Source organism: Molothrus ater, chromosome Z (genome assembly GCF_012460135.2).
Source record: "Molothrus ater isolate BHLD 08-10-18 breed brown headed cowbird chromosome Z, BPBGC_Mater_1.1, whole genome shotgun sequence".
NCBI lineage: Eukaryota > Metazoa > Chordata > Aves > Passeriformes > Icteridae > Molothrus > Molothrus ater.
Window position 1 is genome coordinate 38,851,712 of NC_050511.2, and position 17,005 is coordinate 38,868,716.

Genomic DNA, 17,005 nt, shown 5'->3' on the forward strand with positions numbered 1-17,005 from the left:
GGCTCTTCTCTAGGACGGTACTGATATGATCCATGTTTCACCTTTTGTCTTTCTTTAACTGGGATTCAGAACTGTAGGGTCCCTACGAATCAAAAAGTCATTCATTCTGATTCAAAAATTTCAACCCTGGTTTTGTTCCAGCAGACCAGAACTGAGATGACAGAGTAGGATGATCTAGCAATTCTTCTGCTAGCTCTGCATGATCTGTGTAATGCAAGGACAATAGCAGTACTTCCAGGAATAAATCCAAGATCTAGCGGAGAAAATAGAATACTTTGCAACCAGGACAGGAAAACTCAGATCATATTTAAGAGGTATTATACTGCTGGTAATACTACACAGAATTTCAGGACAAGAAACAAATATTTAAGATTTAAGGAGCTGTTAAATCAGGAAATGAATGAATTTTAAATGAATATGGTCTGTCTCAAAATGGTCTTCTGAAACACCAGTTGAACACAAGCACTGGCCTAACTTATAAGAGAATGATGAACTATTAACAGTAGCAAGAATGGTGACCACATGAGCCAAAACACACCCTGCTTATGCCCTGACATCACATGAGAAGTGTAAAGAGGTCATCACATGAGAAGTGTAAAGAGGTCAAGCCATAAATCTCAGAATATGCCATGGCCTTGTCCATAAACCCAGTATGTCTGAGGTGCTACGTCAGTAACAGGTGATAAAGCACATCTGTAGTTACTACACCACAAAAGCAGAACAAACAATACTACATCAGTACCTGAAATGCTAATCCTTGAGTAGAGATGTGACAGACTAGCAGCAGACTCACAGATGACTTACTTTTGTTTCTTCTTGGAAATCTGGAGAGTTTAAACCTTACTAGCCCAAGAACTCATGGACCAAGTGTAACAGAAGCCTGGCTTTTCAAGTACATACAGCAAACTAGATCCAAAATTACAGTATTCTGACATCACAGCAGTCTGTTAAAAGGTCGGGATCTTCATCTTCAAGAAGATCAGTCATTCAAAACAACTGATCTACTCAAAATACATGTAGAGCCTTCAGGGAAGCCTGGATATTCATTCTTAAGAGGATAAACTTGAGTTTCACATCTGCTTGCCTCTCAAACAAGCTTGTGAAACAAAAGATCTGTGTCCCGGCATCAACAATGTAGTGTTCTGAGACCTCACGGCTGCCAGGTTCTTCATACAGCCCCAGGCAGCTTTTGAGCTTAAGAGACTTTGTAGAGTCCTGTATCTAGGCATAAATCCTGGAAAGAGGAGTATGGAACCTGTAGATACTGTAATCTCTCTCTGGATGTCTGCCTGCTGAGTTTTATCCAATGAACCACCCACTGGGATCTCTCTACATAAAACTAAACACAGGAAACCACATTCCACTAGCCTTCCAAAACACAAAACCAGCTCTCCTAAGAATCCTGTAGCATATGCTACCAAGTCCTTAAATTAGTTTTGACCCATGCCTGAGCTGAGGGCATCAGAAAGAAATTCATCACTTGACATCAGAACTCAAACTCTATAAGACTGTGCCTTCACATCAGCAACAAGGCTTGCCTTCACATCAGCACACAATGCCAGAGGAACCTACACCAGAATAATATCAGAGAATTTTGTATCCTGACATCAGAGCAGCAAGGCAGCAGCGCTGAGCCAGAGCCTCTGAAGACACACAAATATTAAAACAGCAGGATCAGATTTATTTATCTACAAGCCACACACAAGTGTGTGCTTCCACTTCAGCCAGCAAGATGATGTGCCAAACTATGAGTTCATGTGGTGTGGGCTTGGGATCTATCCCACAGAGCAGTAGCTGAGCACAGCTTCAATCAAAGGGACCACCTGGAGAGGATGGTACATCTCAGCATGGAGAAAGATGACTTTCAGTCATCCCACAAATGCCAAAAATAATGAACAAATGTTCCACAGAATCTATCCAGCTCTAGCCAAGTTTAAAAAAAGGACAGCGGTGGGTTTACTTTTTCTTATGGCATAATGCAGCCATTCACATGTTATAGCTGGCCATTTAATGGGATTTATTCTTGCATAACCCATACGGCCCAAACAAAGCAGAACAGTGACAAGCTCCAATCTAGACATTCACAGGTTCTTGCAGCCTTCACATGGATAAAATATCACACAGAAAATTAGTTCAGCTGCATAAACAGAGGACTTAACCCAGAGACATGATAAAAATGTTTAGGCATTTTTGATATCTGCTCTCCCTGTATTGATCCCATCCCATTCCCCTTGACCTATGTATTCATCAGACCCATCCCATTTACTAATTAATACTGCAACTTAGTGAGTAGACAGGAAATAGCATTTTCCCTTCTCTCATATGGGTTTTTTCACAACTATGCCAAATGTTAAACTCTAATACCTGCTATTTGTCTCTAATATCTGGTATTTGTCTTTGAGTGTTCTACATTCAATGCTCTTTCAAAAGTAGTTATTGTATTGCCACTCCCAGCAATGGCAGTCATAAGGTATCTAGGTGTTTAAACAATGCATAATGAAAAGACTAGCACAGAAATCTTCTAAACAATTCAATTTTTTTCTTTTCCTGTGAAATACATTTTATAATCTATGAGCAGAAGGCATCACATCTAAGCTCTTGCATGTTACAGGATGTTCTTTGCCACCCAGTCACCTCAGCCCTGAAGACAGCAACTCTTGATTCGTTGCTGTTTAGCTTCTAGAAAGGGAGACACTTTAGAAAGAAGACACCAAGGAGAAAATGTACTGCTCAGTCACAATCAATAATAGCAGGGCTGGTACAACACAATACAAGGCCAGCCTGCCCTCAGTGCTGACCACCATGGGTTAATGGAAGGTACTGCTGCAGTGACTCTGCACAGCAGCAGCTACAGGGACAGCACAAAGACCGTCTTCCTCCTGCAGCCTCCTAGAGCTCCTGATTCTGAATTAAACCATTAGGATTACTTATATTTTCCATAACTTGTAGTTTATATTAATTTATACAAGTTTCTCCCTTATTGGATATTTCAGATAAAACTTTCAATATGTGTTTGCAAGTGTAAAGGCTACAAAATTACATTTTGTGTGTTAAGACTGGACCAGCTCATTGCAGATTAGCTGTGAAACTGGGAGAAAAGGGACAATTTAGGAGACATCCTTTTCTGGACAGACAATAGGCCCTCTTTTGAATCACTCATTTTAGTTCCCTGGTTTGATGAGACCACTGAGGCGCAAATGACCTTCCTCTGAAATGCACCACTGGTTTCCTTTCAGAATCTGATTAAAGCTATTCTGGTTATACATGAGAGAAAGATTAGGACCATGTTTGTCACAGTAGCTTAGAATTCTAGAATAATTTTACTATTTTGAAGACACTGATGGAGGGATAGCAATTGTAATTTTGTTAAGGTAAAATGAAAGGTAGGTAATCTATTTTACCCAAAGGAATATGCTTTTCCAATCCCATCTCTTGCTCCTGTGACCACTGGAGAAAGCAAAAATGATACAGATTACATTTGGATCTCTGAATTTGTGAATTGTTCAATCTTCATCATCTGCATTTCCTGAATGATACAACCTAAATGTCTCAACTGAAGAATAGAATCAGTCTTCTAGTATTTTTTCCTTGTGACCAATGCATCTCTTAGTTTATTCAGCACTTTCTGTCATTAAAGCAAATCTCTCCCCAAGGTAGTCCATGTGGTACAGGAGGTAGCTATTACTCTCATTTTCAGTGATGTCCATAAGCAACAAGTCAATTGTTGAAGAGCTGGCAGAATTTTCTTCCATGTATGTATTTTCACAAGTTCTGTTTTGCAAGCTTTGAATTTATATGCTGGTGGCAGAATAGTAGGAGATAAAGACCACCTGAAACTGATACAACAATTTCTCACACAAGATTTCTGTCTGTAAGGAAAGATCACATCAAACTTGCCACCACCTATAAAATGCTCTTCCTTCAGAGCTGTACTACTCAGTTTACTTTTGGATTTAGTCTTAGTATGAAAATAAACAAATCCTGGCATTTGTAAAGTACCCTGAACTTTAAACACTATGCATATAAATGAAAAGAGGAACTATAAACATAGAGAAGAAATAACCAAAGCAGTTCGAAGGTAAAGCTGGTAAGTTTTAGAGCAAATGAAAAACTAGTCAATATAAAAAAATGTGGATTAAGGACTTTTGTGTTGACAGAGACACAGAAAGCAAAGTGGTTTTGAATGGTTAGGTGTTGCCAACAGAAGAACAATTACTCTCTGATTTCGCAGGGAAATGAGATCCCAGTAAAGAAGCGGTGGGTATTAAGTTTCCTAACAGACCTGTAGATGAAAAGTGAAGAGTCTGTTGAGAAACAAGCTTCCACATGCCAACTTTAATTTTCATGATTATCAGAATCTCAGGTGCCACATGACAACACTAATTATCTGAGCCTTATGAATTTTACTGGGGCCAGAAGACTTTGTTTATAGAAACACAGCATAAAGGTTCATTGAAAGAAACAAGTCTTCCAACCCTAAGTGAAAAGAAAGATTCTACACAGCAAATTCCACATGCTGTTCCTCATCTCATACACAGAAGGGAGGTCTTTGCCTCACTTAAGTCAAAATGAGACCTATGCACTGCCATAGAAGTGTGTGGTATTCAGGCAGGTCTTCTACAGGAATGGATTTATTTTATTAATCCACTAGAAGATGTGGTAGTTAAACATATATTTAATAGTTAATTATATATTTAATTGATGTATTTTATATATTTAATAATTTTGTATATTTTGTCCCATCAATTCTAATGCAGGAAAAAGGAATCAAACACAAGTCTACTGTTCAGGTAATTTTTTAACAACAAGCTGCCATCAGCAACATTGGCAGCCAAGGAACTCAGGAGCTGTTCATCCCTGCTTTATACTGATCGTCTAACGAGCTTAAGAAACACATGAATAATCAATAGGAAGAAGCAGATGCTTGTTAAACTCTGTGTTATTCTACAAGAAAGCATACTATCTTAGAAAACACTGCCAACATGCAGCTTTGGAAGATTTTAGACTAAAGTAAATTTAGTTCATTAATGGTATCATTAAGGATAGGTCAGCAATTTGGAAAAGAATACACTGGAACAACAGGAACAAGGAACAAAAGGAACAACATCAGCAGGAACAAGAAAAGTTGCTTTGAAAACTGGAGCACATATGCTAGACATAAACTAGCATCTTCACATACCAGAAAACTGAGGATCTGGGCAATGCCACTAAAATAAAAGCATTTGCAGCAGAGAGAAAACAGCAGAAGTAGCAACAGGGAAAGAATTCACATTTACACACCAGGATGTGAGCTGTTACCAGTCTGACCAGTTTTCTATTCTCCCCAAGTACACAAAACCTTCAAGTTCATAAACCCAAAGCAAACCATATATATCAGAAACTGTATTTCATTCTGAAGGAACAGGGTAACGAAATACAAGGAAAACCATTTCTGATTAGTGATGTAACAATCCACCACCCAATTACAAGCGGAAAGTGAAGCAATTTCCTTTACCTGCCCATTCTCCCATTGACTGAAAGAAAATCTAAGGCAAAGAACTTCAGACATATGGAAAAAGGTCTCACATGAATCTGATGCATTTTATCAGAGTACAGAAACAGATCAGAGCCCCAACAAGACTGAGTAGCTGATGCTGGAACACTTCCATGGTGAGAGAAGGTAGTGAGCTTGTATGAATCAGACATTCTCTGCATGGAAAATGCCTCCTTCCAGCCCATTGTTAGTCTCTGAGCCTTGGAAGAGAATTTAGAGGACGAATCAAGTCACATGATTTCATTTTCCAGGAAATGTCCAGGATTTAGATTAGCATAACATCACTACATTACACCCACATTTGTAAACTATTGAGAAAATCCAAAGTAAACAATGACTTCTGATGTTGGCCTCAGGAGAAAGGTTTCACTTCTTTTCTGGAAACTACATAAACCCAAAAAATTAATTGTATTGTCATTGTTTACCATTCATAGAGACCAGAGATGTATCTAAACCAAACCCTTAAAAAAGAATACCCCAAACAGAGATCAACACTACTTCTTACAGTGAAGAGTTAAATTGCGGTCCAGACATTTCCAGGACAAATTCACACTAGAACCAGAAAAAAAGATTTACCATGTTACATTACTGACACCTTCAGATAGAAACACACAATTGTGCAGATGCTTTACAAGACAATGTCTGAATCACAAGGAATACTAGCTTATCTGTAACAAGATAAAAAATCATTACTGTCTTAGCTTAACAACAACCCAGTTTCCTCACACTAAAGCAGTCTTAATTTTCCTCTCAGGGCTCACCTCATAAGTAAGCCAGACCAAACAAATAAAAAAGGTTTGAATATAACATTTACAAAAGTATTTACAATCAATCACAAATAACCCAAAAAATTACTCTGTGTGTAATTTTCAAGTAATTTTCAACTGTTCAAGGAATACTTTAAATTTGAAGAGGTATCACTATTTTCTACATGTAAAAAATAATGCTGAATACCTCTTTTAAATTAATGCCCCTAAAATTTAAAAGAATTCCTTCTGTTTAATGATGGAATCAAAACACAATCTTCCACAGCTGTCAGTCTTCTGTTCTGGACTTCCATGTTTCCATTTTCTTTTCCTGTGGTTGGTAATGAGTCTCAGATAGGTCTATAAGTCATGGACCCAATATAAGTAAATTAGGGCAAGATAATGAGAAGAAAATTAATAAATTCTTAAGTATGTGAAGAATTGCTCGGTCTAAGTGTTTTTTCCCTGAGGTAAGGTCCTTTTTTCCTCTCTGACTTCCACAGGAATCACTGCAAAAAATTTACACAGTGAATAGGTAGGAAGTCGCTTGGGTGACCACGTTTCTTCACTGCTAAAAAAGCCCCACAAAATTTAGAGCATGAACAGATTAATGCACAGGACAACATTTTTTTGGTCCAGTAATGATTTTTCTTTGTATGTTTCCTTGTAAATATACCCTGGCACCTATAATGGTATGAATGTCATATTTAAAACCTTAAGTTCATTAATATGAAATCTGTAGAAAAGTAAGCAGCTGTAATCTAAAAAATCAGTTTTAAGTTTCTATCTTAGTAACTGAAAGACACAATTATTGATGATCTGGGTGAAACACCCATACAATTTCCTAAATTCTAACATGATAGTTGTCTCTGGTTGAGCCCCTATTGCCAGAATTTTAATCAGCAAATTTACTGAAATCAACAGTATCTCAGACACAGAGGAAAAAAGAAAGTGACTGAAGCTGAATTTCTTTGTGAAAGTATACAAGCAATTGCAAGTACTTCTAGATAGTACCTATTTCTTGTTATTCCTAGATTTATTTTTTAAATTATTCTGAGTAACACTGTCATAAAGACTATAACTATCAGGTCTGTATTTCAGGTGAAAAATCTAAGTCTGAAGCACTTCAAAAACATTCTATGAACAAGAAATTAAAATCACTTCACTATGGTACAGAATGACCTAAAAAAACTACTTGAAGTACACTAGAGGAGTTAATCATATAAAAAGCAAATAGTAGTGTTGTTCATGTGCTTGGTACAATTGAATATGTCCATCCACAAAAAAAAAAAAAAGTAACCCAAACAAAACACCTGTGAAAACTGTAATCTGTATCGTTTTATTTATAAAAGGTAGAGCAAAATATTAATTAATTATATGCAAATGTTAAGTGTTCTTTTGTGGGAATTACATCTTATTTAGCAGATGCCTTTGTGTGTTCTTCAGTATTGCAATCAAATGGCACTCATACTAATTTCACAAGAAATGAAAACTTTCCAATACCTTGTCTCATGGAAGAGAGTTAAGGTTCAGTAATTGAAATTGTGGAGGTAGAGATGTTCTGAAGAAAGAGGAGCCTTATAAAAGAATACACTCAAAAATATTGAAGGTTTTTAAGCATATAGGAAATTTTTAAAAACAGATGATGATGGAAAAATATTTCCAGCAATGCTTTCCCTCCACAGGTCTTCAACAGATAGAAAATGAAAGTCACATTCTTCGCCAGCTGAGAGAAAATTGATAGCTCAGATTTCTCTTTTCACTTTGACCATATCTTTAAATGCCACTTCTAGTACCTGCAGTCACTGGTCCTCTTGCCATTCAAATCCATGCAGGCAGTCACTCCCTGAATCTTCTGGTGTTACCCATATGTTTCTTAGATCTAATTCAGACTGGTCATTGATGTGCTACACACAGAGTAACATTTTCTAATTTTCTGTATTTTCAGATTAGCTGTATTTTAATTGAAGTGATCAAACAAGTCATTAGACCACCCTGGTTCCATGTCAAAGTCTTTCCAAATCTTCTTTTGATTTGATTATTTTCAAAAATTTTGGCTCATGCTCACAGGGAATTGAGAACTTCAACAAGATTAATTTCTCTGCTGTCTTCCAGCACTTCAGTGTGCCTATCACATTTTCAAAGGTTAACAGTTTCTCCTCAGAGAAACAGGTAAGCATTGTCAAATATTTTCAAAGAAGGAAATACAGATACAGGTGTTATTGAAATATAGATATAGGTCTTATTGTCCCAGATGATCACTAAGACCGTCAGTCTGGGCCTCTTAACCACTGTACCAGCTGAGCCTACTGTAGTTATCCCCAGGCTCATTATGATTCCTTGCTTAGAACTGAAAGCATAAATGAGTACCAGATAAGCTTTTACTGTATAAGACACACGCTTTTACTTCATAAGACACAACAGGACACTAGCATTTCTCCTTGTTTAAACACAAGTCAGTCTTCCACATATCTATGTTTCTCTTTCCTACTATGTTTGTACATAGTAGCACACTTCTCTGCAGCAAGGTGGTGGCAGATAAAAGGTGAGAGGAGAGGAATGTGATATAAAAAGAAAAATGTACCTTAACAAAAATAGATTTGTCAGTACTGGCTCACAGACACATACACACAAAAAATCTTCAAATATTAAAATATCCCCTGTCATTTCCCTACTCTCCTTGATCTGCTGCAAAGTTATGAGGGTTCATTTATAACAACAGTGACAATTTCTGCAGAACACCATAGTGTGATTGAGGATGAGAAAAACACAGAGAGAGAATGCCTACACAATGTACATACATGGACATAGGCTGAATTTTTTAGTTGACACTTACACAGGGAACAATCTGGGGGCAGATACCCTCTTTGCTCCATACTTTCTATATCACTTACCCAAGAGCACATGCATGCGTGAAATCAATCTGAAACACTAGGATCTTTCATCTCCCCAGTGATATCTAGGTTTGCATATGGCATAAGGCAATGGTGAATCAAGCCTCATGATCTTTACAGGGAATTTTGCCTCAAGAGACTACAGGCAGTCACTGAAACAAAGCTCAAAGATCTTGTTGAAATAGCACCAAGTACGGTATGGTAAATGCAGAAATCTACAACTTAAGATTGGCTCATAGCATTCCTCCTACAAAATGGCTTTCAGATTAAGAAGAAAAAGCTAAAATCAAACTAGCTTGCATGTAAAAAAAAATGCTGAGCAAGAATATTTCTGAGCCAGTGAATTGTGTGCATCTGTGACAACTGAGGTAGATTTTTTTGTTGTTGTTCCAAATATGTTCCAGCATACACTTATTTAAGGTCTTGGCAATGCTAAACAAACTTGTATCTTCAGTCTCTTTCAAGGCAGGCATTTTGTCTAAGTCTTTGACACTGTAAGTGCATTCTCTTCATCCCCAAGTTGTGCAGGCTTGCTGTTTCCTCTTAATGTTAAAAATGAGTATCTCAGGCCTCCTGCCATGCTAAACAAAAGAGAATGAACAGTGGTGTCAAAGATGTCTGATGTTACAGATGTCATTTCATAGGTACATAACTTTCCTTCTGAAGAGCTAAAGAACACCAGCTATCATAAACTAGGAGCACCTAAGAGCTATGTAACCCATCTGAGAAAGCAACCCCAAGCAGCCAAAGATCAATTACCAGTTGCTCACACAGATTCACACACACAGGGCATCATCTAAGCACAGAAAGTAACCACTCACAAGTTAGAGCTTATATAATGGGCACAACTCATTCAGTCAGTTTTCTCACTTCCCAGCTGACTTGTACTTGGAAGCCTCACAGCTCAGAACTGCTGCTCATAAAAAATAAATAATTCCACACAGTAAAACTGCAGGCATATTTCCACAATTAGGCCTTACCACAGCAATATTTAATGTCTGAAAACAGACATGAAAAGACATAACTAACTGTAATGACATGCTGAGGCAGTGCTTTGTCAGGCCAGTAGTTTCAAAACTGCATCACCGAATGAGTCCAATCAAACAAAATATAAAACTAGAACTCACTAAGAAATTTTCAGCTTTAATAAATAGAGGCTATTCAAGTTTCACTTACCAAATATTTAGCCCTACAAAGTTTAACATGGAGAATATGTAATCTCCACCAATCAAAATTCCGATGTAAGCAATGGATATATTCTGAAAGGAAACAAAATTAATGCATTTATTTAAGTCAGATTTCATCTCCATGAATACAAACAATATCAACTAATTCACTTTTCTAAGGAAATAGTCATACTGTGTTGCTGACCACTCTAAAATCAGCCTTTAAACTAATTTCATGGATGTCAGCCTTATGGATAAGGTAGCAATGAAAAGAATAATAAAATCAATATGTTTTCTAAATGTATACAATGCACAGTAACTTTCTAGGGAAAAAAAGGCTATTTGATATTAGGTAAAATGGACCTAAGGTCACCTTTTGATATTTATTTCTTTATTATCTTTGGAATTCAAATCTCATTTCTTAAAAGTGGGTTTTGGGTTCTCCAGCATAAAAAGGATGCCTTAAAGCCACAGTAAAAGTTCTTCATTATTACCTTAAGAGGGTTATCTGCTTACTTTTCCAACTAAATATGCTCTGAAATCACTTGGTACAGGTTCAAGACAGGCACAGCTTAAAGTTAAAAATTCTACCTCTCACCCACCTGCTTCAAGTTTTGGAAAAAATAGACCCCTAAAGACACAAGGAAAAATGTAAAAGTGTGTGATCATTTTACCAACACTTTGTTGCTTTCAATTGTTTTAGCAGCTAGTCTGCATAATGACATCTGTCTCTACAAGTCTCTAATGGAGACTGCTGCATCATAACCTGCTTCTCAACTTTAAGGCTGTTCAAAGAGTGTCAAAGACTATTACAGCTAAGAAAACAGAAATAGTCTTGCCCTGACTTAATGGTTTGATGCAGACATAGAAAATTTAGAAGAATGTTTTCAGGGCCACAGAATGAAAACTACTAGATTAATCTTGCAGCTTTCAAAAAGGAAAAGGATGTAGAAAGAGAAGTACTGCCCTCCTTTTGCAGATTTTGTTATGGTGAATTTATTGTTTTCCTTAGTCATGGAAGGGAGCACTTTCAGTACTGTTATTCCTGTTAAGGTAAGTTGAATTCTGAAAATTTTTTGCCCACAGCTGCATAAGTTTTGTCTTTTCTCTTTCAGCTTTATAATTCTATGTTTCTCTCCAAACTGGCCTACCTAAAAGTGCAGAGGCAGTCAGGGATGTTCCTAGACATGTTGTCCTCATCAATACAAAGCAAGATGCACAGTTTTAAGTTAAACTGAGTTAAAGAAAACAGACTCTAAGGACACCAGGTTCAATTTTTAAGATATGCATGTTTTGGTGTTGGTTAAATTGACCAGAATTTGTACGAACCAAAATTAATTAGTCCGTTCAGCTAGAACACAGGTTCTCACACAGAGGCTGAGGCACTTAACCATAAAGCACACTCTGTACTTCAGCTTCTGTATCTATAAAAGGCTTACATATCAGCTGCTAAGGAAATTAGTTTAATCCAAAGTAAAAGTTCACCTGGATTTGCATCAGGGCATCTTGACTAACACACAATAACCTAACAAACAACAGAGGCACAGGATACTCCCTGATGAAATGTGGCTAAATGTACACCTTTTAATTAAAATTGTTCCAGTTTCTCTTGTAGAAGAAATAAAAACAGATCAATACTAACAATGTTTTCTGGAGCATACCTGACTTTGAAGGCAAGAGAATAGGGTCACTTTGTGGTGTGACCTTGCTTGGCACAAGCAGTGTCTCAGTATTAGCCCTCATTTTGAGTTTCCATCTCAAAGCAGAATAAAGATCACTGCTGAGCCAATGCTCTTTCCTGTCTATTTGAGCATTTCTATTTCCCTCTTCTGGTCCATAACTCACCTTGATTGCACCAACTACTGTTGTTGTGAGTGCAGAATTGTAATGACTGCACAGAACAGTAGAATACATCAAGAGAAACCTAAACAAAGGAGAAAATTTTATAAATTCCTCCCAGGGAGCTAAGTTTAACATTACTTCAAGATATTAAACATTATCTGGAATAGTAATTTTCTGGAATCTATAATCCCACCTGTTTCAAACCCTTGTAAAAGAATTTCTGTGAATCTCTAATTTAAGTTAATGATGTGCACTTACAGAATATTCAAAATACATGTTAAAATATGCTACTTGAGCTCTAGCAGAGTCAACTCTTTTCTCTGTGCTTTTTACATGTCAGTGCTTGAAGTTAGTTTGACCCCTTGGATATGACATGGAAGAGAAGAACAGGATGCAATTCCTTCTTCCTTTGACTCTGCAGTTTCAACAGGAACAAAGCATTGTTTCATTACTTTTAAGTCTCCCACACTTTTCCAGCTGCTTTGAAGAACAAACACACTGAAACAGTTCTTATACTCTTATACATGCTATTAACTGCAAAATTAGATTATTGGAAAAGACAGATCGTACAGAAAATACAAAGCTAAATGTCATGTTGCTCAGCACTGTACTGTGAGGTCAAAAATCCAGATAGCACTGAACAGTTATTTACACCATCAGAAATAATTAAAAGTCAAGACATAACCCTGGGGGAAAACCCATTTTCTCTGAACTTTAATGTAACTTATTAGTGAGTCTTATGTTTGAGATTTTCAAATTGAAACACTGACATGAAAAAAACCTGCTTTATTCCCCCATATCCTTACCCCAACAAACAGGAAAGAATAAATTGAAAGACAAATAAAAAATTTGTCCAGTGCTGGAAATGTGTTGCCTATTAAAAAGAGAGAGAGAGAATTATGTGCTATATAATCAACTGTAAACACATATAAAATGTACTTAATATGAAAATATGTAAATTCACAAAATACATTTAATTCATACCAAAATTATGAACCACTTATATTACTTCTGGAAACAATTTAATACATCTAACTTGACAGACAGCAGGATGACAGCATCCCTGATACCTAGACAAGTACTTGTAACATGTAGAGCAGTGCAAATACACAAGTGCACACTGTAAGCAGTGAACATGAACACAATACCGAAAATTGTGTTTTGCTATTTACTGACAGATACTAACACTGTGAATAATAACACATAATAAATAGTGTTGATGTGAGATGGACAGAAACAGCAAATACATAAGTAATTTCCTCTAAATCTCTTCCACACCACAGGTTCATTCATGAACAACTTTCAGGGCCCAGGCCTGTGTTTTCGAGCATTACTAAGGTCTCTCAATAACGAATATCAACGAAAAGGCTCAATCGCTTTGAAGTATCCTCCCTAGTGAAGTGCAGCTAACAAACACACAGTGCCAACCAGCCACTAAGAAACATGTCAGAGATTCTTTTCCATCTCTAGCCACTCCTGGATATGCCTCATTTTAATCTGGTTAGTTTACACTTGCTACATAAACAACAAATTCAGCTAAGGCTGAACACATCCTTGAGAAACAGAATAAAGGCCATTAGTTCATGCTAACAGCCAGCTGAGTCTCCACCATGTGAGGTAATAGGTAAAAAGGATCTTGAGCAGCTCTGCCCTACTAGAATTTTGCTGGTGTGCAACAACAAGCTGCCAAGTATAACCATTCTGGGGCTTCCTTCATCTTACATTGCATCATGTTTTCCTGTCCTTACAGTGAGCCATCTGGGGGAGGAGAAATTAGTAACTTAGACATTCATTTACAAACTGCAATCTCTCCAAGATTACAGAACTAGCTAGAGGAGTAGAAGCATGTCCCTATCACATGGGGGTAGGGACAGACATGGTACTGTTGCTTTGACTTCACAGCAGAAGACGTATGCTGTGATGGGTCAAGGCAAGAAGTTCTGCCAGGGTAAAAACTGGTCTGAAAATCTGCTCAGTAAAATGGTTATCTACAATCATTTGCTGACTTATCATCAGTGTCTTTCCATTTTCTCTGTTTTCTCTGTAATTTGATTTCTGTGTGTCACAGTGACACTAGTTATCTGCAACATTTAACAGTACTTCTATTTTTAAGTGACCAAACCAATGTGATGCACAGCAACCAAAATGTATTTCCTTAATAGATATTTATTCTCTTCAGGTAACTGAGCATTAAGATGTTTACAGCAAATCAGCCAGTGGGCACAACACACTCCTTATTTTCCCCTGAAGTAAACATAGCAACAAGGTAAACTCCTCTGACCAGGTCTACCAAAATATTTCAAACCCTTTGTTCTGGAAAAGTAATTGAAATCTTACAGCTATAAAAACTTGGGCTCCTTTTCCAGGATAGGCAGCGGCTGCATTGTCCTAACCCGGCACAAGGTCATGCTGGACTGATGACATAAAGAAATTTCACATTCACTGCAGACCTAATTCTAGCACTTTCAGGGAATCATAATTTTTCTGCTTAAAGCAGAATTCTAAAAACACAGTGACAAAATCGTGTGAGTTCAGGGCACAACAACATACAACAAAGAACATTACAATGATTTATTACATCCTCCAAAGAATTTTCTGTGGCAAATGTAAAACATTTCTAGAAAGGAATATGAATGACTAGACTCATTTAACTATTACCAAAAAGGCAACTCAGCAAGTCTGAGGGAGCCAGGAAAGCCTTCTGGTCTGATATTTTATGTTTAAGGACATACTGCCTATAGATACTGTATTAGGATTATCTGGGGAGACTCTTGCTCTCATTCTATGACAAACCACAATGTAGGTTACTAAACTAGACTGAGACTAAACAGAAATCTGCCCTGGACATCAGAATGACAGAAAGATTCAAAGAGAAAGATTGAAAATTGTCTGTATAGTTGCAATCTTGTTTTAGAGCATGTGGCAAATCACACAGTGCAGGTGGATTCTCAACCTTTTGTTCAAGCTGGGTGTACCTGAACATACCTTAGTTCCTAGAGAAAGACTCAAATAAGGACTATCACACAAATTAGCTTCTCCTTAAGCGAATACTCACAAGTTCTTACATGTGAAGGACAAGTCTAACTCACACTTTTCAAACTAATAAAACAAATCAATTGAGGGAGAATTACTTCTTCAGAAAAAACCAAAAAGCCCCTCTCACTCCCCAAATGAAATATGAACAAAATAATATTATCAGTCTGAGATATGCAATATTGCTACTTACCTGCTGAAAATCTCCAGTAGAAAAGCTAATAATAACTGTTGGAATCACCATGAAACAAGCATTATAAAACAGGACACCGTATTTTCCCAACTCCTGTGAAAAACAAACATGGCATTTGGCATTAAAAGCCACTTGGGAGCAAAATACTACATATTTCTCTGGTAATTCTTCTGACATTATTGTCAGCGAGTAAACAGATAGAATACATCTCAAATTAAAATACAAACTTAACTTGCAATCCTTTTATTCAGTGTTTCATACTAAGCTGAAATTCCACTTCACTCACTCTGTCTGTGCACTCAGCAGAGTGTTATTGCTCTGTTATACCTTGGACACTTCCTATACAACTTTAGGAACTTTCAAAAGCCCTGGTCCAGAAGGGCTTTGTGTTGACTTCACAAAAGTCTCTCCCTGGGCAAGCAATCACCTAGTCATTCTACTACAAATCAACCACAAAAACATATAACAGGAAAATTAATGAAATTTGACTCATAGATAGAGCTCTGTAATCACTGGTAATTGATGTAACTTTATGCAACTTAAGGGTTGCCATATAACCTGTGGGTTAACTTGCTTGGCACAAAGGCAGGAAATTAGGATAATGAAAAAATAACCTTCCCTTCCTACAGATTCAGCCATGCTGCTTAGAAAATCTCTGCAGCCTATCTCTTCTCCTGTATTTTGCAGAAAATTGTGAGGCTGTTAAGCGCTGCTTATAAATAAAAATGCAATCTGGAATCGACAAAGATTTCTAAGATTATTAAAAGACATATATTTCTGCTATACAGAGTGAACCACAGAAGTCAGAAACCAAACCTCTATCCAAGACTGCTCTTTGCTATGGCTTAGTATGTTTCATGGCACTGCATTTGAAGAGCAGCCTGCCCAACATTTACATGAGTAATGTATATCAAGACATCAACTAATACCTTGTCACACCTGCTTTTGCTGAAGACTTGCTTTTAGATAACTGAGAAAGTCTACAGTTACTGTGGTTATGACTTAGGCTGGACAGTTCTCTGTTTATTCTACATAAACCTCACATAACATGTGTTTCTAGTCAAAAAAAGTCATCATCCCTATATATATACATATCAAATTTAGAGGTAAACTGTTTGCTTTATGGTTTGATTTTTTTTTTATAACTACAAACTCTGCTTAAAAGCCTTGGGAGAAAAGAAAATATAGTTTGCTTACCAAAGCCTAGCCAGAGATAGAAATAACAACTTTTTCTAGGCTGTTCTCTATTAAGAATGCATGTATCAACTGGAATGTGAAAGTAAATAAAGTTATTTATGAGTTCATAATGGTAAGTACATAAAAGTCATATAATAAATTGGTGTCCTAGGGTGACTAATGGGGTGACTTTATGATGCTGAATTTTATCCCCATTTGTCTGTTTAGCCTATAAATAAGTTTTGTGCCTTTAAAACTAGATCCAAGAGTGAAGAGGGGGAAAAGGAGAAGCGGTGGAAATGTCTGAGGCAGCTGTATTCAAGAACCTAGAGATAAGAGCTTCACCTCTCTCTCTCGGTGTGTGTTGTCTGCAGCAAGGACAGTGGGAGAGAGCTCCCCTTTGCTTTTAGTTAGTTTTCAGC

The 17,005-nt window shown here is 37.0% G+C and overlaps 2 protein-coding genes across 2 annotated transcripts in view; both read right to left on the reverse strand.

The window, feature by feature from the left end:
• HSD17B3 (hydroxysteroid 17-beta dehydrogenase 3) overlaps window positions 1-9,234 on the reverse strand; it is a 25,026-nt gene extending 15,792 nt beyond the window's left edge. The window contains 3 exon segments of the mRNA XM_036402925.2: window positions 3,403-3,447; window positions 5,495-6,085; window positions 9,174-9,234. Of these exon segments, the coding sequence (XP_036258818.1) occupies window positions 3,403-3,447; window positions 5,495-5,648 (199 nt within the window). The 5' untranslated portion in view covers window positions 5,649-6,085; window positions 9,174-9,234.
• Window positions 7,600-17,005, reverse strand: part of SLC35D2 (solute carrier family 35 member D2) — a 23,579-nt gene continuing 14,173 nt past the window's right edge. Inside the window, exons 8-12 of the mRNA XM_036403171.2 lie at window positions 15,408-15,500; window positions 12,988-13,055; window positions 12,185-12,263; window positions 10,350-10,432; window positions 7,600-9,754 (exon numbers count right to left, since the gene is read on the reverse strand). Of these exons, the coding sequence (XP_036259064.1) occupies window positions 9,652-9,754; window positions 10,350-10,432; window positions 12,185-12,263; window positions 12,988-13,055; window positions 15,408-15,500 (426 nt within the window). The 3' untranslated portion in view covers window positions 7,600-9,651. The remainder of the gene's footprint in view (window positions 9,755-10,349; window positions 10,433-12,184; window positions 12,264-12,987; window positions 13,056-15,407; window positions 15,501-17,005) is intronic.